The sequence below is a fragment of the Mesoplodon bidens genome (assembly GCF_964165515.1).
Source record: "Mesoplodon bidens genome assembly, chromosome: 10".
Lineage (NCBI taxonomy): Eukaryota > Metazoa > Chordata > Mammalia > Artiodactyla > Ziphiidae > Mesoplodon > Mesoplodon bidens.
In genome coordinates, this window is record NC_138172.1 from 26,245,101 (window position 1) to 26,267,468 (window position 22,368).

General features: G+C 46.8%; 1 protein-coding gene and 1 long non-coding RNA gene across 12 annotated transcripts in view; both read right to left on the reverse strand.

The window, feature by feature from the left end:
- The window catches only part of LOC308623691, an 11,597-nt gene extending 6,960 nt beyond the window's left edge, over window positions 1-4,637 (reverse strand). Inside the window, exons 1-4 of one of the 5 annotated variants that reach the window (XR_014016864.1) lie at window positions 4,488-4,520; window positions 3,950-4,008; window positions 2,228-3,754; window positions 1,261-1,363 (exon numbers count right to left, since the gene is read on the reverse strand). This is a non-coding gene — a long non-coding RNA (uncharacterized lncRNA). Of the gene's footprint in view, window positions 1-1,260; window positions 1,364-2,227 lie in introns of all 5 variants that reach the window. The other 4 variants (XR_014016860.1, XR_014016861.1, XR_014016862.1 and 1 more) reach the window with 4 other exon arrangements.
- An 806-nt stretch (window positions 4,638-5,443) lies between these two features.
- The window catches only part of ATXN7 (ataxin 7), a 131,277-nt gene continuing 114,352 nt past the window's right edge, over window positions 5,444-22,368 (reverse strand). For 6 of the 7 annotated variants that reach the window (XM_081246308.1, XM_081246309.1, XM_081246310.1 and 3 more), the window contains 6 exons: window positions 20,472-20,737; window positions 18,770-18,968; window positions 18,309-18,430; window positions 12,961-13,924; window positions 5,967-6,050; window positions 5,444-5,848 (listed from right to left, as the gene is read on the reverse strand). In XM_081246308.1, the coding sequence (XP_081102434.1) occupies window positions 5,699-5,848; window positions 5,967-6,050; window positions 12,961-13,924; window positions 18,309-18,430; window positions 18,770-18,968; window positions 20,472-20,737 (1,785 nt within the window). In that variant the 3' untranslated portion in view covers window positions 5,444-5,698. Of the gene's footprint in view, window positions 5,849-5,966; window positions 6,051-7,282; window positions 10,418-12,960; window positions 13,925-18,308; window positions 18,431-18,769; window positions 18,969-20,471; window positions 20,738-22,368 lie in introns of those variants that run through there. The other variant, XM_081246313.1, reaches the window with a different exon arrangement.

The window sequence follows — 22,368 nt, forward strand, 5'->3', positions numbered from 1 at the left end:
GGCCGCTGAGCCTGCGCGTCCGGAGCCTGTGCTCCATGACAGGAGAGGCCACAACAGTGAGAGGCCCGTGTACCGCAAAAAAAAAAAAAGGAAAAAAGAATATGTTCATTGCAAAAGAAATTCAGGATACTAAAGTGGACTGACAAGGCAATAATGCCTATTAATATTCTGATGAATATTCTCTATATTTAGTCCTATGCATATGTATTTTTTAATACAAAATCAGAGTTTCTGTGTTAGCTTCAGAGTATCAGTTTGGAAGTGAAAATAAAATTGGAACCTAACACATTTCTTTTTAATGTGGCCATATGGTATAGGAGAAATGAGCACTGGACACTGCAGCTGGAAAACCAAATTCTGATCCCAGCTCTCCTCATGCTGGCTCTCTGATGCTGGGAGAAATTACTTCCTGGAGGAGAAAACCAGGCTTATTATGAGGTTCATTTATATGAAAACATTACAAACTATATAACATGCACATTAATTACCATGAGTGTTGGTAGAAAGCTGTCACATAAAATTAATAAATTGGGCCATCTAAGCCATGTTTTACGGGAAAAACAATTTTTTAGAATTTTTTTGTATTCGACCACCTCATTGATGTTTTTCACTTATGTTTGTTACGTAGTAAGACTACGTAGAATGCTAATTTCAAACCTTGGTTCTCTGCTTTTTGACCAGTGGGAGTATTTTAAATCTTGATAAAAGGCTCGTCGAGGAAGTTTTAGGTCCACGTCCTTATTTCTCACAATTGCAGATACAAAAGGTTCAGAAACCCAAAGCAAGTCAGGATGCCAAAGGAGGCTTCCTGAAGTTACCAAGCTGCAAACTGGTCACCGATGGGCAGCAACTGTCATCGGCCCCCTGACCCCCATACGTTTTTTTTGTTTGTTTGTTTTTGTGGTACGCGGGCCTCTCACTGATGTGGCCTCTCCTGTTGTGGAGCACAGGCTCCGGACGCGCAGGCTCCACGGCACGTGGGATCTTCCCGGACCGGGGCACGAACCCGTGTCCCCTGCATTGGCAGGTGGACTCTCAACCACTGCGCCACCAGGGAAGCCCACCCATACGTTTTTAAGAAAAAAATATGTATGGTTGCCATCTAAGAATTGAAAGACAACTCAAAAATCACCTATTATCTACCTTCTCTGGAAGAATGGACAGATGAGGTTAACTCTGAGCTAACGTTTCCAGTCCAGCCGAATGGCTGGCACATCCCCTCCAGCAGGCCCACTTCACCCGGCCTGCCCTGTTTGTTACCTTACAGTATCTGCCTGGCTCCACCGCCATTAGAGTTTGTGGTCCTGGTCCTACCCCCCCATCGTACACCTGGGATTGATGATCCGCAGCCTCTGTTAATCACCTAGGAGAATCCATCCAAAGAATTAAAGTCTTAATTTTCTGGTTTTAGTCATGAAGGGCACACATATCACAATATGAAAATAAGGTTATCATCAAATGATAGTTTTATTTGCTAAAGTGATATAGCGTTAAAACACTTTCACTGTGTTTAGTCCCTTTTCAGTACTGATCAAAGTTGGCAACCTGTCACCTTTAGCAACGCTAGTCTCACTCATAATACACACTATTCAAGTACAAAATGAAGTCACTGGGATGAACGATTTTGTCATTATTCTCTAAAACCATAATACCGATTTCTTGTTTCAATAACATCTGTGCATCAAATTTATCCAGTGAAATAAGTATTTATAAGCTTTGTCAAATTTTGGTAATCTATTTCCTACATGAGAAAAAATAGATCAATTTTTCATTTACTAGCAGTCTTTCAGGAGTGGAAATACTGTCTACAAGCACTTTTGTTATTAAGTGTCTGCACCTAACTTTTACCTAACCCAGTGGCTTCAAGAATAACCTACCTCATGTGTTCACAGAGCACACACACTGCAGTGCACTTAACATTTTGTGACTGAACACAGGTAGTCTTCAGTAACCTGACCACGCATTAATAGTAATTGATGGATGGAAGGTTCCTGACCATTAGCAAATCAATTGTATAATTAATTCTAAATTAATCCCTGGTGCTGTCTGAAACCTGTTCTTGAAGAAGATTAATAGCTGATACTTGACATCTGTCCCCCTGATTACGGGGGAAAAAAGGGAGAGGGGCTGTGATAATCCTTCATCCTTCTAATTCTACACAAATTTGTAGTTGTTAGTAACAAACGTCACATCTCCACACGGCTACGGGGGAAGTGAAGTTACATACCTGTCTGGAAAACATGAAAGGCTCTAATAATCACTGGTTTTGGTTTCAAAACCATTTTGCATTATTCTTCTGTCTCTGAAGACCTACAAAGGGTATCAAGAATGTGGGTCAGTTTGGTCCAGGCCATTATAATAACCTTGAAGTGCACGGTCAAGGTGGGGGGAGGGTGTTACCTCTTGTCATTTGGAAATCTCCTGTAGCGGCATAATTTTCCCTGTGCAGACTGGATGTAAGAAATAAAAGGTACAACTTGCCAATGAATGATCAGCCTCCTGTCCGGCAACTACGTATCATAAATCCTGACACTGCCTTGGGGAAGGGACCACTTAGTCAAGACTACCAGTAGGTGGCGTCCTGACAACGGTACTGACCCTCTCTTTTAGAAGTTATCAGAGACCTGCTTTTCCAGAGTGTCTCTGCAATTAGTGGATTATCAACACTGGTAAAACTCTACACTTGGTTTTGGAGGACTCTACTTTTCTTGAAGTGCTCTGGCTTAGAGGCTTTTCTTTCATCTACACCTCAGAAACTTGGGGCCAAGATGAAGTCCACTGTTCCTACTCCCTGGCTCTCTCCTGGCCATTATGTTTCCACCCTCATTCAAAATACCTTTTCCTTGAAGCTGCTCACCACCCAACAATACCACCAACCCACTGTGCTCACTGCCCTCAGAACTGCAAGTTACCACGTCTCGTCCACTCCAGACCTGAGCAGCTGGCTCCGTCTTCCTCTCACCCCTCCCTACTCTGAAATGGACAACGTGTGCAGCAACAGCCTAGTTCCCTGGCCTTAACTCCAGTGCTCTTTTCCTCCGTGCCACTTCCAACCACTGCCACGGGCTCACCCCGGACCCAGGGATCACAAGCACCTCTGAACAGCTCTGCTTTTGAAACTGAAACCTGGAGTGCCCCTCGGACTCTATTATCCTATTCCTATCCTGATCTATTCCTAGAAGTGCTGTGCCACCATCATAACTCTGGATCAGCCTTGTACATAGTCCTTCATTACTGGCCATATCAACTTGAACATGGACTTGGCTCACCACTTAAGTGGTCTGATCACAGACAAGTTACCCGGAGGGAGGATCGTAAGACATAACAAGAGGGAAACTGCAAATACAACATCACTAGGGGGGCAGCATGGACTTACATGGCAGCTTCCAGTTCTTCCTTGAAAACCCAGGCGAGGCCATCACTTAGCCACACTCATACTTTTTAATTCTTTGGCAATCTCCCTGCCCAGGTTCTTCTAACTCTTCATCTCAATACCGATTCCAGTTATCCTGGAGAAAGAAGCAGAAGAAAAAAATACCCAAGTGGGTTGATGGGTTGGTAATTAAGACAGAGTCAACTGTCTGAACTTCTAAACCAACTCAACTTCTTCCTCCTCTGCCTTCCCTGATCTAATTTTCTGCTCTTTAGTACCGCTTCTCCGTCTGTCTTCACCACAGTACTCTCTTCTCCAGGGTTTCGTCTTGGGCTGCCTTCTCTCTCTGGGCCATGGAGCATGGGGTTCGTTTGTGAAATCCTGGAAACGGAACATAAAATGTGGGGTGCCTGTGCCTCTGTCAGAGAAAACCTATGATTTCTTTCATGTGATTCTGAGAATCTATGGAAGGGGGAAAAAAAAAACAAACAACCTAAGAACCACTGACCTGACAGACCTGAATTCAAAGCCTGGCAATACCCCTGCTCATTGTGGGACCTTAGGCAAGACGCCTACCTTTTTGGAAGTTCCTCATCAGGATGATTAGGATCAAACTACCAACTCTATTCGGGGCTCTGTGAGAGATAAGGTAGATAAAGTGCGTGGTACCATATCTGGCACATTAGGCCTTCAACTTGATGAGTAATATTTTAACGAATAATAAGCCAGAGAGCTACCTATTTTTCCTAGGTGAACTCATCCACTCCCAGTGAAAGACAACCCTCCAATGCTATTTAGGCTCACCTCTCTCATAAGTTCCAGACCACACAAATAGCCACTGGGTACTACACTTGAATTTCCCGTGGGCAACTCAAATTCATTAGAGTATGTTTTCCCTTCTCTATCACCATACCATGTATTCCATGTTAAGGCCCCTCAACCAGTCTGGCCAAGCTAGAAATCTCTGAAGTTATGTTAGACCCACTCTTCCCTTGAATGTTCAATACAAGGAGACCTCAGGTTCTATTGGTTCTGCCTTTAAGAGATCTCTGGAATCTGTCCCCACTTTATCCACACGGTCACTGCCTTAGTGTGGAAACTTAATAGCTCTTACCTGGATCACTGCAACAGCTTTATGAATGATTTTTGTCCCAAGGTTCTCACCTGTCCGTTCTGTCTTCCACATTTATTGGAGGGCCCTACATGATGGGGATTTTAAGAAATTGTTAAATTATAAGTGTTCGATTCTCCCCTCCCCCCGAAAACTTTCTCTTTGGCTGATGGTCTCACCCTCCCCTGGAAGAGATCCTCTGCCAGAGCCACCTTTGTTCCCTGAGCTCCGATTATGGAAAGTGAAGATAAGAGGTGCAAGAATCACAGCCTTATCCAGCGGAAGACTCGTTTCAGTCCCACTAGCGACAGGAGCAAGCGTTTCTTATGAGAAAGGGAGGACTGAGAGAGCAGAAGGTGGAGTAAGAAGGGGGAAGACCTTAGGCTTGATGTAGGGGAGAGCTCTGTGATGAGGACTTGGGGGTTGGGGGTAGGGGCTGAAGACAGAGCTTGAGGCCAGGGTGAAAACGTGAGAAAAAGGGACAGAGATTTAGGTGCTTCTTTGATTTGCCAGAGTCACCACTAAAGATGTGAACGACTATTATTTCTGCATGTGCTGGGATGGGACCATGAAAACCTCTGGGTTCTGACAGTTACATCTGGTTAAACTGCATGTTCCTGAGGATGAAGGCCCCATGACATTTAAGGTCCTTGACCATCTGGTGCCAACTTCTCCCACCCTGTCCGCCCCTCCCTTCCCGCAAGCTTCACCCAGAACTGCCCTCCGGTCTGCATTTCTTCACACCTGTGTCAGCCCAGCGTGCTCCCTCTGCCTAGAATGGCCTCACCCTGCCTTTCTGCTGGTCACTTCCCACAGGCCAGCATCCAAAACTGCCAACCCCCATTCCATGAACTGGGATAGCCTCCTGCTGTCCAGGGCCAGGTTATCTGCAAGAGAGCGGAAGTAAAAAGCGTAAAGAGATTGAGTGATTGAACCTTTTCCGTGAGTGAAGGTTAAGGAGGACATCCGAAGTGAAAGGAGTTATCCACAGGGAACTTATTAAGAATGAGTGTGAGCAGTCGGCTGATCTAAGGACTGAACGGGAAGTCCACGGGGCAGGGCAGCGGGGACTGAAGCCAGCCTCACTCCTTCCTGTACTGTATATGCACCTTTACTCCAGTGCACAAATCCACGGCTTCCTTCGTTGTTTCCAGCAACAAAAATAATTTGTAATTTGTAAGAGTGATTTGCAAATGGTAAAACCGGCCAAATTTCTAGAGATGAAAGATTATGCTGTGCCTAATATCAAAATGTACTGCCGGTGAGGGAGGTCTGTAAAAAGCAAGGAAGAAACCAGACCAGGTCTGGTTAAAAAACTTACCTCTCTCCTCAGCATTCTGTAATAAGTTAAATGGGAAAGGAATCTGAAAAACAACAGATACTTGTGTAACTGAATCACTTTGCTGTACACCTGAAACTAACACATTGTTAATTATACTCTAATATAAAATAAAAAATTTTAAAAACACACAAAAAACTTACCTCTAAAGAAAACTGACCACATGCCATCAAACAGTACAAACAGAATGTGTTTCTCAATCTATCAACTTCCCTTTGTTGACAAACCTACAGGGCAAGAATACAGTAGTGTTCACTGTTTACCCGGTTATTAATTTACCCAAGGCAAACCTTTGTGCCCAAGAACAGAAACATCCTAAGCCCTTAGAACTTTTTAGGTGGCATGGAAGGGAAGCTGAGCTTCATAAGGGTGTCTGATGCTACAAATGAAGAAAAGTCAGACTAGATCGAAAAGGGTTTAGTATCACAACGAGGCAGAAACATGTAAAATATTTCATGCAGCCAACCTTGTTTATTGAGAAATCCTGGTTTTATTGCCCGTTAACATGTTTGCTCCACAAACTAATTTCTCATAAAGCAAAGCACAACTTTTTCTTATAAATAGTATAAATTATTTTATTTACAGAACTTGTTACAAAACAAATAGACTATATATTTCTTCTCTTTTAAATATCCAAAGTAATTTTCTATCCCTTGACATTTGTTCATGTTCTATACAGCAGCCAACACAAAGTCCAGCTGAGATGCTCTTGATTATGTGTACAAATGATCAACCTATTCACACATTTTTAACACAGGAGATTGCTTTTATAACCAAGCTCAAAAACAGAAAACAAACAAACAAACAAAGAAACACAGCAAAATGCTTTCAAGGCCCTACATTCACCCTGACAGTATGTAGTGCTCATTTAAATGATCTGAAAATGTAAAAGGTTTTGCACAAAATGTAAAAATGATTATTTTCTGCTAAACAATGAAACTTTTAACAATCATTTTCCAAAGCCCAACTTTTTCCCCCGCAGGACAGAATGGGAGATATTAAGAAATTCCTTGGCAACAGAACTCTCGCAGGAAGACAGCTGCCTTTATAAGTTACATTTTTCAAATTATACATTTTTTTCAATGTTCTCAGAGGTACTCTGTATATTTTTGGAATACAAAATATTTTAAATATTCTATTTTAAACTCTGCATTTCATGAGTGAATAACAAAACAGACACATTGTGTAAGTTGCTGGCTGACAAGAAGATTTGTAACCCTTGGTGCCACCGGGCAATCCATCACCAGTTGAATTCCTGTGAACCAAAAGGTCTCAATTTTAAAATACCTTATAAAATTACCAGCATTTGGTGGTTTTCAACTCCTCTCCTAAAATTTTAGTAACAATATTTAGGTGGAAAAAGCAAACTCCAAAAGTTCAACTGAACATTCAAGTCTTTTTAAAGTATCTGTCTAAGCTTAAAACTAGGTTCAGGCACTTTCAGTTTTGTTTTTTCCCCCCCCCATTAGTTTTAATCACATCACATACTAACGCACATGTGCTCAGGGCGCGCGCGCACACACACACATGCGCGCACGCGCGCGCACACTCTCACACATAAAACACTAACAGAAGAAAAGCAGTGTGTCACTTATTACGTGTAGTCTATTGGGAAATCAGGCAACTAGGGAGAAGCAATGCCCACTTCATCTGTATGAATCCACTCCCAAGACACTGAAAGGGACAAAAGACTTTCACAGAACAGAGGCATCCCTTAAACCGTAAAGGAGGCAAGTTCTAGAACTATTGGCTTGGCAGTGAACCACTTCAAATTATAAAAAGGTATTTACTTTTATTAATTAATAAATAAATACTAGATGATCTCAATTGTACCAAAACAGGATATCCGAAAAAAAGACCTGTGCAAAAATACATATTTAAATATGTACAATTCATTTTTAACAAAATATGTCTTCTCAAATAGGGATACTTCCATATTTATAATAGAACAAGAAATTCCAAAATAAAGATACAAAAGTAGGTTTTGTATAATTCTTTGTTCATCATTGCAGCACTTTTTTTTTTCTTTTGTAGGTTAAGAAAACTGCAGGAGTTGTCATGAAATTCTATTGGAAAGAATATAAAAATTATCTTGGTTTTAAATTGATACCAAAGTCTGTCTAGAAACAACCCAACCACTGCAAATTTGGTTTTTGCAAGTTAATTTAATTCAAAAAAATACTTGTACTCCCGTGTTTTAAATGGTCTTAATTGTTCATCATAATAAAAAGTAGTTGTAGGAGAAAATACAATATTTGAACAACAGTCTAAAATTTAATAGCACTGTTTAGGTCTGTTTGTGGCAGGCAGAATCCAAAATGGCTAATTTCCTAATCCCGATGCTCTGTGTACTACCGGGAGACAATAATGAAATTTCAATTAAAACCTCAGTCTAAGAAATCAAATGATCAAGACTCGCTAATCTAAATATCTACATTATTCTGCATCAACCTGCTATCGTGGATCCTATTCACATCTTTCGGAACAACATGATCTGTCTATAAATTCCATCCCTAAAAGCAACTTTATAACCATCAAGTCCCCTTGGCTCTGAAAATAAATTCTACCCCATACCCCATTGCACTTGTCACCAGGGAATCAACTAAGTACGTTCTGATTCCCTCTTACCTCCTTCTCTCCATCTCCTGGGATTAACAACCAGACTGACCTCTCCTAACGACACCAAACTGGCCCATCCGTGCTTTCTTCTTCTACAAGCTCTCTTACAGTATCATTTTTAAAACATTTACTGACTGATTGCATAACAGGTGAACAAGACACTGTTCTCCCCTTCCTTTAAAAAGAAAATCAATATTTTACATCAATTTATAGCTAAAGTATCTGAATAAAGTTTTTGTTACCTTACATAATAAGAATAGTTCTGTAGCAATTCACATTATTAGGCTGGTAACCAAGTATTTATTCATTCTACCTGTTGTTGACTTAAAATTCCCTGAAACTGAAGTTTGTAACCCAAGAATTGTAAGGAAAACGGATGCACTGACTGGTTCTGTCCCAGCCCTGCCCAGGGCCACGATCAGAACCTTGGGAAATTTACCCTGTGTTCGGCAACTTTGTGTGTTCTTCTAAGCAAAAGTGCCTGGTTCTCCTTTCAGGAGCTGTGGTGGTGGAATCATCTGTTAAAGAGCTCCAGCTCATCCCCTCAAATTCAATGACACCTTCTCAATCAGTGATGTCTGAACCTATCGAGCTCTTTCTTTTGGGGTGGGGTACTAGAAACACTATCCTGGAGGGTCTCTGAAACTCTCCGTGAGATGGCAGGCGTAAATCCCCAGAAAGGAGGTGTGACTAGCAGACACTACACATGCCTCCCGCCATCTCCGCAGGGGCAGGTGTTCACAGTCACCAACGCCCCTCCCTGGGTGCCTGCTCCCCACCCCAACGGCATCCACATGAACATGTGCGGTGGCAGGAAGGGGTGTGTAGACACACACAATATGGGGAGCGCTCCAAGAGGAAACGGACACTTAGTCCCAGGACAGTATCCAAAGAAGAGGTTGCGGGCAATGCACCGAGTGCCTTGGAAACACTTAAGTATATCAATGACTTTGTGAACGACAGAGTCTGCTGCATCCCAACTATTTCATGTTACAAAAGCAATTTTTAAAAACAGGAGACTGGGCAGGACAACCAACCTAACTGTATACTGTTTAACATGAAAACAAAGGTTAAAAAAAAAATCCAATCTCTTTGGAAATCTTGGAAAATTTTCCCCCATAGTGATTTCTGTCTACCTCCCCACCCACCAGAATTTGGCTTGCCATTATCAAAATTGTTTGCATTTGCATTTTCTTTAAAAAAAGAAAATCACACAATTGCTTTTGTACCATGAAAAGTAAGCCTCTAAACTGGTGAATACTTGCTCTCTGGCCATCAATGGCTTTAAACCAGTTTGTACATTAGAAACTTCTGACGGCTTCTGATCCCAAATTACTTGCAAAAGGCTGGGCAAAAACACAGGCTCTTTTGTCATGGTGCCTCTCACTGACGTCCATATTCCATTCCCGGCACCTGCTATAAAAACCTAGCTGCAGACCCCCTTTCTCCAGAGGGCTGCTTGGGGTGCAGCTCTGCTCGCCCCTGGGAGGTGTCTCCAGTTAAGGTGCCTGACTGCTGGAGAGGGACCTACAGACAACAGGGTGAGGAAAGAACTAGGCAGGGAGAGGAGGAGGGAGAAAAGTCTACAGTCACGCTCTTGCCAAGACACTCTCGCCAGCCAACCTCCTCCAAGAGTGGCTCCGTGAAATACTGCAGGTTCAACAGCGAGACAGGAACTTCTCACAGATTGTAGCAAGTAGTCCAGACCACTCTAACACTGATAAAAGCAATTCGGTGGCTGGACTTGATCCAGTGTCCTTTACGAGTACTCACTGCTACAGACAAAGCTTCAGGGACATCCTCGTTAAAACAACAGCCCGGCAGATTTCTACCCTCGAGGCCCACAGGAGGTTGGGAAAACAGACTCAAAGGCATCGTGGAGTCCAGAGTGCTGAGTGGAGGTGTAACTTGTCGTCAAAAGTGTCCAGATTATTCCTCCCCGTGCTATTTTCAGCTGTCAGGGACGTGCCTTTGGCTTTCAAAAAAGAGGGGGTGGGGAGACAACGAAAGGTAAGTAAGCGGCTGTACACGGCCCCGCCCTGATTCCTAAACAAGGTATTCCCGAGGTCACTGCTTCTCCAACCGACTGGGTGATGCCAGGAGCAGGCAGCTCCAGAATTTGGCTTTAGCTTTCAAAAGCCTTCTGTGCCCCGGGGCACAATCCTTCTAAAAGACTGGCTTTTAGAAAACTGTCCAGAAGAGACGCAGCCTGGGTTTCTAGCTTAGAGAAAAGGCTCACGTGTTTGCCTTTTGTTTCTATTTACTGATGCTGTCCCCTTGAAGGTATTCCAGGTTGTCAACTGAGACGTGAACAAGGTCAAATGGGCCACCACACAGGTGTGAAAACTCACACCCAAGGCAGTGCTGAGGCGGGGAGACGGGACTCTGGCCTTCACAGGCCCACAGTGAGCTATTTTTAGGTTCTTGGTGGCAGAGCCCAAGAATCAACTCGGGGGCTGGGCTCGCACCCAGCCCCATCTCCTAAGCTCCCCAGCAGGTCCCACTGATTCCGTTGTTGAGGGGATTCCAACCAGTTCAGTTATCTCTGTCTGCTTTAAAATCGGCTCCGTGGAGAACAGTGAGCTCAGGTCCCTACTGGTCTAAGAAGCAGCCTTCTTTGCAGCATTTTGGAGTCATGGGTCCCTTTGATAGTCTGAAGAAAGCTACAGGATCCCTCTTGCAGATAAATGATCACAGACGTAAAAATACGCAACATCTTGGGGGTTCATCCATCCTCTGATCTGTAGCCATGGGCCCCCCTAGAATTTGTGCAGCATAACAGAAAGTATGCCACTGCAGAGGAAATCTTTCTCAAATACAAACTTAACATGAAACTGCTTTTAAGGAAAAGAACCCAAACTTAGGCTGTTTGTCCTAGTGGGACACAGTCGCCCCCCTAGACGGTGGAAATCAGAGGTGGCAAACTGGCAGCTCATGAGCCAAACTTAGCTGGCAAACGTGTGGGTTTCACCAGATCAAAACAAAAGGAAAAACTACAGAGCTTTAGAAAATGGTCAGATTTCTCACGCAAGTCCAGATCAGCAGTTTCTCTTTGAAATTGGTAACAAGCTTCTGGGAGCAGCTCCGTGCAGACGCGACTCCCACTCCCTCATTCCCCACAGACACTGTCACTGTCCGCTGCACCCGCCCTGCCTCTTCCTCGCCTTCTGACACTGGTGGGCAGTGAGGTCCGCAGCGGCGTCTGCGTGAAGACGCGCTCAGTGACACTGGTGTGGGCATCTCGAGGCAGTGGGACATCCCTCCTGGGATTCATGTGCATCAGGAAACTACACCCAGAAGGGAGTTATTAAGGGATGGATTCTGACAGTGTTTGCACTGCGTTTTTATGCTTATCATTAAACTAGAAGGAATAACTACAAATCAAGAAGGTTTCACTTGTCCAGGAAACTTTGGTCAAAGAGACCCAAACAACACACAAGTAAGCCCCTATGTATTTGTGGCTCAGAGAGAAGAACTGAAGCAGCTGCTACCTAAAATTGTGCATAATTATTTTCCCCATTCCTTTGGCACTGAGTATTAATTCACACAGATATTGGAGGGAAACTTCTATCACATGAACAAACTTCTCGGTATTTTCTGAAAAACTTCTAGCCTGGCATTTAAGTTCAGTTTTGAAGATGAGGAAGGGAAAAAAACAAAACAAAACAAAAAAGAGGCTCACATTTTAAAGTAGGGCTCTGGGGGTGACACCGCTGAAATTCCTGCTTGTAAGCAAGGACAGGAGGTATTCTGCTGAATGAAATAACAAGATGAGAGAGGACCTGGACAGGAGAGAAAGGAAGCTGGAGGAACCGGCCACAGAAGGGAAGGCCAGGAGGAAACAGCCGCAGGGGGAAGAGTGGAGAAAAGACAAGGTACCGCCCGAGAAAGCCATGGTCAGTAATGGATCCAAAGGCCAGAGAGCCCTTCTCTACAAGTGGGTCACGTTCAGATTTCTTTTCAGTCTGTTAAACAGGGTTTTAGCCTTCTGCTCTGCCCACCATAAACGTTGTTTTCCTGCCTCCTCGGAAAACAGGGAGGAGAAAAAATAGGGAGAGAATTAACAAGGAAATTAAAATTCTGAAATTCTTTGATGGGAAAAATATTAAACGGTCTCTTTCAAATTTAAATCATCCCTTTCTAGATCAGTTTGATTTTAGCCCAGCTTTCTTCAGAAAAACACACTGAAGGACTGCTCTCCGGGAAACACGGCCCGCCGGCCTCGGGGAGGGGTCTGCCGTCACGCACGACGGTGTCCGCAGCACTTGCTGCCGAAATGCACTTGTTGTGGCCTCCTCACCCAGGAGCGTCCTCCGAGTCATCACAGAGTCAGGCAGAGAGGAGCCTGTTTGACCTCCGTCCGGCCATCAACTCATCCTTTTCTTAAAAGACCCCATGAAGCTGGACATTGGCTTTTAGGCAAACCCACCAACCCGACCACACAGATCTCCTAGCTGACGAAAGATCTCAAGGGAGGGGCCACGGGCCTCCCCACGGGGCTCCCAGGCCCTGTCCTACCTGATGCAGGAGGGAGCTGTTTGCCAGTCCTGGCGGCCCCGGGCTCGGGCCTGCGTGCTTCACGTGGATGTTGTTCACGGCTGGCAGTTTGGCCACCTTGGTGGGCCTGCCGCTGCTGCTGTTGATGCCGCTCGAGCTGGGCGAGCACTTTCTTTTCTTGCCTAGGAGCTTGTCCAGAGGAGTGTGCGGGTGGGAGCAGGCGCCGTGAGAGCTGATGGGCAGCTCGCCGGCCTGGTGCACGAAGGGGCCGAGAGAGAGTGTGGAGTCGCCGCTGTTCACCATCACGCTCATCCTCTTGATGGACTCGCCGGGGCTTCCGCCGGGGGCACCCCGCCCGGGCTGCTCGTGCCGGCTGCTCACTGAGTTCGCTTTGCCAGCCACACAGTTGAGGCCGACGCCGTGGGGAGAGGCTACCGCCGCAGGGTGGGGAGGCCCAGGGTGAGCCACACAGTTTTTCCTAAAAGACTCCATGGAATGAGAAGAGGGGGAGGGGGAGGGGACTACCAGCGGGGAAGTGTTTTTGCGTTTCTTTCCTGAGCCGCCGCTGCCGGCACTGCTACTCGCGTGGTGACAGTTAGTGCTGTTACCAGAAGACTCCTTGGGCTTTAAAGACTTGCTAGATTTCAACTTCTGAGGTTTCCTGGCCATGGGGGAGGAGGGCACGCAGGACAGGCCGGAGGGCGTGCAGGGGGAGGGAGAGGAGGAGGACACCTGTCTGGACTGCAGACTGCACACGGGATCCACGGCCCCGGAGGCGGCGGGCTGTGCGTTCAGTGTGGTTCCATGAGCTGGTACCGACTTGCTATTGGGGGAGATGCAGGAGGACGAGAGCGGGGCAGGGGAGGGAGACATGGTGGCTGCTGCCAGGCAGCTGACCCCACAGTGTGATGTCGGCACAGAGTTTGTCCGGTGAGGAACACGTGTGGAGACGGCCGACGCGGTACTGGGCACTGGCGGGATCTTCCTGCGAAACAGAAGGGGGGCCTGAGCAGCGCCCACCACCGCCCTCCGTGGAAGCTTTCAGAAGGACACCCCCCCCCCACCTCTGGCACTGAACACACTCTTTGGTCACAGGGATCGCGCTGAGGTGTTGGGCCACACAGAGGGTCACTTTTCCCCTTCAAATTCTTAATGCCTTCCTGCGCACTGAGAACAACGGCCTGTAAGGCCGTGTGCCTCACTGGTGCTGCAGCCGCAGGTATGTACCCCGCACCCTCCCGTCCGACACCCCGAACTCCGTGATCCTGGCTACTGATCTCCCTTCAGTTCTGAGAACGGGCCGTGAAGCGAGACCCTGGGTATCTTCCGCCTACAGCACTCTCACCCCAACTTCTGCTCACACTTCCGTTTCAGCTCCCATCATCACTTTCTTAGGAAAACTGCCCTGACCGTCCTGACTCGCTTCGTTCCCGCACTGCCCCCTGTTCCCAGACTCTGGAAGACTCTGGTAGTTTTAACGTGTGACTGATGATCACTGTCTAGCATTGTCCGCAGACGGAGCAATCCACAGCTGATTTACCACTGTCCATCCAGCACAGTGCCTGGCACACAGAAGGCGCTCAAATGCTGAGACAACTCATGAACGAATGAGGAAAAAGGAAGGGCACAGCTAGTTAATAACAACTGCTAGGTCCCAGCTACTGGCCTGAGTGCCTGTACAAGGGAACAAAGCCCCCAAATCTCAGGGGGACTTCTGGTCACGGTGCACTAACAGTGTATTCTGTCTATAATATTTGGATAAAGTATGTATTCAAACAGTCAAACCAGGGAGGACCCCCCCCAACCCGCCGCCCTCACCCCGGCTTTTATTTTAGCTCCGATTTTTAAAATGTGATGGCACCAAAATCTCAGAAACCCCTATGGCATAATGAACACTGAGATGGCAAAACAGCAAACGGCCAGACTGGAAGCCAAGTGCCAAGACTGCCCGGCTCCCGGCCTCCACGGGCAGCTCTGGCTGATCCGGGCGCCGTACCAGCAGGGGCTGGGTTCCTCATCCTTCAAGTGAGAGCGCTGGCCTAGACTGCTGCCCAAGGGCTTTCCACATGCGTTTTGAGAAGGACTATAGATATTAATAAACGGAATTAACAACTGCAAGTGTGCGCACCAGCCTTAAAACTCCCACTCAAAAGTGTGGCTCTGGCCCTAAGTCAGTGCTTCCCAACTGTGGCTGCACATCAGAATCACCTGTGGAGTTCAGGCCACACCCAGACAGGCCACACCAGAATCTCGGGGTGGGGTCCAGGCGTTAGTAAGTTCTAAATCTCTCCAGGAGATTCCAGCGTGAAGCCAAGGTTGAGAAGCCGGCCTCTACCCCCATGCTACTCACGAAGGATAAGCACTGACATTACCTGAGAGGCTTACTAGAGATGCTGAGTCCCTGGGCCTCACCCCAGACCTCCTTCATCGTGGTGTGTATCTCAACAAGATCCCCAGGGCAACTGGCACCTGTGAGAAGCTCTGCTCGAAACGCAGCACAGGGGCTCCGGCTCCCTGGGCGCAGTGGCTTCTCATGGCCACCAGGTGGCTTAGGAAGACGGGCCTAAGGGCCAGGCTGCTACAACCAAATCCTGTGAAAAGGAAAAGCTTCCACAGGGGCAGGGATGTGGACCTCTGGATGACATGACTGGTTTCTCTTAAAAGAGCTCTTTTAAGTCATTTCTTACCTTCTGCATAAAGAAGAGACAAAAAAAGAAGAGGTGGTCATATTGACCTGTGTTTGCACACATGCACTCAGAGACACAAGCAACTGATAAAACTGCTTCTGTCTGTGAGGAGTGGATAGAAAACAGAGGAGTATGGGGGCCAGGGGGACTAAAACTTTTCACTGTATGCCTCTTTATATTCATGTTTCCTTTTTTAGCCAAGTGACTTTATTACCAGTCTAAAAAATTAATTAGAAAAAGGAAAACCCAAACCACAAAACCTTTGACAGCCATCCCAGCCCCTCCTAGGGCAAGTGCAATAGTGGTCCCCAGTCACAGCACGCAAGCAGCGGACAGAACTCACAGGAGCTTGCAAACAGCCTTTCGGGTCGTGGCCATGCTCCAGAGGAAGAGCTGGTCTACTTTCACTGCTGCCCAGAGACTCCACACACTGAAGATAACTTACTTCACTGCCAGGCTCAAATCGCACCTCCACTTATCCCGAAGTTAACCACAGTAACTAAAGGGTAAGGGGCTGAGGAGAGTGCTGCCGGGGCTCTTTGCAGAAGGGAGGACTTCCAGCTGAGCCAGTAGGATGGGGCCTGGCTGACTTCAAGACTTTCCTTGAGTGCCTCAAAGATGCCACGTGAAGAACAGCTCTCTTCTGGTTGAGAAGTGCCGAGCCACTCCCGGCAAATCTCAGGGGCGGCCCGCGCCAGCGCCCCTCACTCCCGTCGGCAGCATTTACTCCCTCAAGCACCTGGCCTGGCACCTCTCTTCAAGCTCCTACCTGCCCCAGGCCCGTGTGCCAGCTCATCACTGAGTGGCCCGTCTGTCTCTACTGAATTGACTTTTTCAAAACCAAAGGTCATGTGAACAGAAAGAACAGTTTCTTCCTCACTGGGAGCAAGTGACGGATAAGGCAGTGAGCCTCCGAGAGAACAGAGAGAGACAGACAGTGGAGTCAACTTCAGGACCCTGCTTCTTCAGAGGTTCACAGCACAAAGAAGAAAACCTCTCCAGCACAAGCCATTAGGAACCGAAACTCTCTCAACCCAAACCACTGGCCATAAACCACTTACCAATATAATGGGGATAAAAATTCTGAGGACCCTTCTAAACCCTTAGAAGTACATTAAACCCATAGTTCTGTGAGCTCAATGTGCTCTCCAGGTCCCACCAGTAAGAAGCTGAGATTTCATGCATTTTAAAGTTTTCTGATATGAGGCCACCCCCCAAAGAATCCCAACAAACCACTGCCCAAGTCTGTCTCTGGTTCAGAACACTGTTCTTAAACGCTGTTCATAAAGGTTCTTATCTAGTAAGAGCCAGGAAGAAACATGAAATAAAGCAGAGTAACACTGCTGTGGGGCTGGTCTTCACTGTGAACAAGTGCAAGTCCTATTAACGACCATAGGGATGGTTCTCTGGATTTTGGACTACACGAGGTCTCTGACAGCTTCCTCTGACTGTATCAGGCAAGCAGAGCAGAGGCAAAACTAGATGTACTCGCAGAGCCCACTCAGGGAGGCACTAGGAAATGACGCCCAAGTGCAGGGCTTGGGACGCCTCAGTGTTACGGGACAGCCCCCTTTAGCAAAGCTCAGTGCTTCCCGAAGTAGGCTCCACCGAAGGCTAGTCCCCAGGATGCTCCCCTAAAAGAGGTTCCCAGGTCAAAAGAGCCTGGGAGACAGTCCGCATTATACACGATATCCTCTGCTTTGAGACTTACAACGGACCGTGCCCATTAACGGCTTTGAGAAGTCCTGCAGTAACAAAAACTATTTTACTTCAGGAAAGGCTGAGCTAATAAACCTTTCGGGCCATGGAACTGTTCTTCCACTTAAAATCACGCTGGGTAAACGGCATGCATAAGGCCACACGAGATGATCGTCTTACTTTCAACTGTAAACCAGAGCAAATGGCTCCTTTCCCTAAGGCCCTCAGCAGCTCCTCAGTGCCCTCAATCAATTTCAGTGTCATCTGACCTCTCAGATCTCCTCTCGTTCCAGGAGCGTTCTTGCTCTTTCTCAAACAAGCCATGTTCTTTTCTGACTCAAGACCTTTGCACATACGGTTCTCCTTGCCTGGAACCCACTCCTCCCCGCCAGCCCCATGGCTGCTCTTTCTCATCCATTCATCTCAGTTCAAGGGCCCCTTAAGCCAGGCTCTCCATGAATCCTTCCATCCTGTTATTTTCCCATCTCAGCTCCTAGGTGGGTCCAAACCCTGGCTCTACCTCTAACGTTCTGTGTGACCTTGCTTCTCAGTTTCATTACCTGTAAAACAGGAATAATCCAGGCCACCTGACACAGCAAGGTGTGAAAATTGTATTTGCTAAGGTGCCTGGCCTACAGTAGTCTCAGTAAGTGCTACAGGTTATTAGCATTTCTGTTATCTCCCTTACGACAAGCATCTATGATCTCTATGTTCTGCTGACTGGCTTTCGCATTTCTCCCCGACCTAGAATGTGAGCTCCGTCCATCTGGGAGTCCCTCAGCCTGAAACCCCAGCACCGAGAACAAGACACATTTGCTCCAAGAGTGAGTGTATGAATGATGAGGGCCCTTCCTCCAGGGCTGGTCAAAGGCCGTGTGTTCATCTCAGAGACCATTACCTTCATTAAATCAGCCCCATAAGAAACAAAGAGGATGCAGCGCTAATGCGCCACCCGCCCCCAGAGGTGGTGGGACGGGCACTCACTTCCACAGCTGCGCGTTCAGATGCTTCTCCACCATGAGGTTGAGGGCGCAGCGAAGCCGGTTCCACCTGGAGTCAAACACGTAATAGCCTCTTCCAATCTGCCGGCTCCCGAATGTGCAAAACTGCAAGAGAGAGAGCACACGCTTGGACTCGCTAACTCCGAGGACATGCGGCCCGGGAAGCAGCAGCCAGGACAGACGGCGCTTACTGAGGACCGAGGGCTGTGAAGCACGAGCGTGACAACGCCTGGCCCTGAGTGTCATGGAAGAGAACGGGAAGAGCAGGAGACGCACCCGATCGAGTGCATGCCGCCTCGGGGCGCCCTGCTCTGAGCTGCACTCGCACCTTGACCTCGCCCTACATGGACCAGAGGGCATGCCCGGGTCCCCGCCGCGCGCCCCTGCAGTGCCCCGTCCCTGCGGCGTGGGGAGGGTTGGAGCGGGGGCGGATGTGGAACTTACAGATGCTGGCTGAGGATGATGACCTGAATAATGACAGTCCAGTTTTTCAACAGACTCTTCTTTGTCATCGCCTTCTCCCTCCTCACTGGATAACCGAGAAGCTGGCTCAGTGGCAGGCAGGGGAGGGTGTGGAGATTCATGGACTGGAGGAGGGTCAATGGGGGCACTCCCACCTTGCTGAGCAGGGCAGCCTGGAGGCCTTGGTGAGTAGAAAGTGCAGCACTGATCAGACCACATCACATGTCTGGGAATCAGCCGCCTTAACTCAGATACAACAATGTATCCAAAACCATCGAGGGAGGTCTGGGCTCCACCACTAGCACTAGGGACACAGATGCTGATCTGGGGGGCCTGGGAGTGAAGGGTCCTCTCTCCCGAACCGCGCGATGTCAAATGCAGCTGTCTGCCCAGTCTAACCAAAGTAACTTATAACCACTTCTCTATTCCACAGCCACCTGGTCCGCCTCCTACTCTCCCCAAAGGCGGCGATATACATGTGGAATTTAAGAGAATTCTTTCTTTGATTCCTCTTCAAAGTTCACCTGGAACTGGGTCACTAAGGCAATCAATGAGGTAATTGGTAATGTGCTCTAAAATAACCTAAGAGGGACAGGAGGTGATAAAAGAAGGTAGCTTTACCGTTTTATGTGGGTAATCTAGAGTGTGTAACTCAAGGACAGCAGTGTGCTTTTCCAACACACATAAAGGCCTGGTGTTTCTAGACTTAAGCCTACTTTTTAACAGATGGAAAAACTTCAAGGAAATTGGCCAAAGGACGGACTTGCAAAGGGAGCGACAGCCTGGGCCTGGCCACATTCTCGGGCACCTCCTCTGATCACTCCTCCAACCGTGTTGTTCGGAAACCAGGGGGCCCGCGTGGGGACCGGCTCACGGGCACTCTCAGGTTTCCAAGACGGAGGAACTCCCACCCCTCATGTGACCATTTCAAGAATCAGATACGTGAGGATAAAAGCTTACTTAAGCAACAGCACCCAAGGGCTGGCACATTCCTAAGCAGAAGCCCTCGGCCCAGACTCAAAACCCTCGTTCTCTACGCCTTTCTTTTTCCCTTCTTTCTGGAAAGTGGGTACAAAGTCCTTTACTCCACTTGGTTAAATATACAGGCACGCACACACATATATTCAGCCCACCATCACTGTCTCCAAGGGATGTGTCTAAGTTCTGACCTGCTGCTCACTACACAGCTCAAATGACTCATACACGCTCAGGCCAGAGTCCCAAATGAGTGAATGAAAAAACATGTTGTAAATGGACGCTGTAAAGACTCAGGCTGAATGCCTATCCCCCAGCAAGAATCCCAACTGCTGTGTTTTGCAAGAAGCGAGACAGATGAATGGGAAATGGCTGCCAAAGCCATGTGAAATGTTCCCATCACTAACTTGTGGGCAGGACCCAGGCTGCAGCCCTACTCAACAGGGTCAGGAGACACCGAACGCTGAGCAGGGGCAGGACAGATAATTCTAGCTTTACTCTGCTGCTTGCATTTGGCCACAAACAGCCCTGGTTGAAACTCAGTGATGAACGTTTTTTTTTTTTTTTCTTAAAGTAAAACCCCATTAGAAAAACATCTCTTCTCGTAGCGAGCCTGATGTCTGTCCTCGACATCATGATACATCGGGGCTCTACAATCTGCACGTCTGTTCTCTGAAAGAGGGAGAGACAGCTGGAGGACAGTGCTTACCTTGGAAGACTGGGGGTGTGAGGTTTAGGTTTACTAGCTACAAAAGGCTTTGATTCGGAAGGAATCACTCCGTGAGAGTTTTGGTGTGGCTCCTGTGAAGTTCTAGGAGGAGTGGGATGCGGGTCCCTGAGAGGCTGCGTTGGTTGCTGAGAGTCCGGATGGCGAATCGATTCCTTTTCCCTGGTTTTGTTTTTGTGCTCGGCTAACAACACATCGAATCGTTTTCTTCTACCCTGGACAGCCCTCCGCTGGGTTAAGGAATGTGTCTACAGACCAAAAACAACAACAACAAAAACAAACAACCAGACATGGAGGAATCTCAGTAATAATTTTCCCTGCCATACATCAAAAAATACCAATGCCAATAAAAAAGCAACTTGGACCATTAGCTTAATCAAAGGCTGCTCAGCATCTGATAGGCTAAAAATCTTAAGAGTATGATTTTTTTTCCCTAATAGTTAGAAGCAGATATTCCAGCCTCCAAATGTATAAGAACCTGGTGATGTTATTTCCACCAGCAGAAAGAAGAACTGTTAACCATGCCACCAGGTATGTAACTGAGGGGCAAACAGTAGATACAAACAGGTAACAGGTCCTTGTGTTTTGTGCCACAGGAACAATTCATTGATCGGAGCTGTTACCAACTCCGTTAGAAAAGTCCCCTTTGGGCCATTTAGAGTTTTGAATGTCAACAGGGAAGAAGCACTTATTCCATAAAATACGTATCACAAAGTCTTCTTTCACTAACTGCCAGAGAGTAAAAATTAAACACAACTGTTTCTTTATTCCTGTGACAATGCCATACAGAGAGAAAGGGGCTCACAGCATCCTGGAGACAGGCCGAGGGAGACCTGGGGGGATTAAAGAGTAAGAGGCCAAAAGAAGACAGGCTGTGCACAGGAAAAGACGCAAACCAGCGTGAGTCCCTATCGAAAGACACTCCCTATGGAAATCAAGAAAATGGGATAGGATTTTTGGATCCAGAGACAATGTCTAACCCCAGAATTTAAAAATGGTCACAATCTTTTTTTTTTTAATTGGAGTATAACTGCTTTACAATGTTGTGTTAGTTTCTGCTGTACAATGAAGTGAATCAGCTATATGTATACCTAGATCCCCTCCCTCTTGGACCTCCCCAAAACGGTCATTGTTGAGAAATTTGAAATTACTCTTGAGAAGAAGAATGGTCAAGTAGACCTGACCACTCCATACCGCTTAGGGCCTCCGTCTGTAAAGAAAAAAATGCAAGGAGCTGCTAACCACAGCAGCCCCAAATCACACCTCCCAAATATGAGTTCATCTACATAAATCCTTCCCTCTTCTATGTTACAATACTACAAATGATACTTTCTGTGTGTTCGTTATACACACATTATACAAATGTATTGCTCTACAGGCTTACATTTTCACTACAATTTAAGGGATTTTAAGGGGAGTCAGGCTTCTAATTCTCTTTTGCGGTTCAATAACATAACCTACGTCCGTACCACATATACGGCAAACTATGTTCGCCCCAAATCTAACCTGGCACAGATAGTTAGAAAAATGTGTTGAGTTTCTTTTTAAGATTTTACTTGGTTTTCTTTAATATGTAATATATCCACAAGAAAGTAATCCTAAATGAAGACAAGGACCTTTGTTTTGTTCAGTGCTGTACCAACACCTAGTATAGCACCTGGCACACCATAAATGCTTCAAACAAAAACCAGATAAAAATAATGGCCCCCCAATACACGCTGAATGAACAAACGAATATACAACGTCACTGGGGGTCCACCTGACTGTCTCTCCAGACAGATGATACAGAAGCCTCTCCTCACCTTTGCGTGTCCCCTGGTGCCTAGCGCAGGAAGACCAAGCGAAGAAAGTAGGCAGAGACGACCAGTATTTTCCCGGC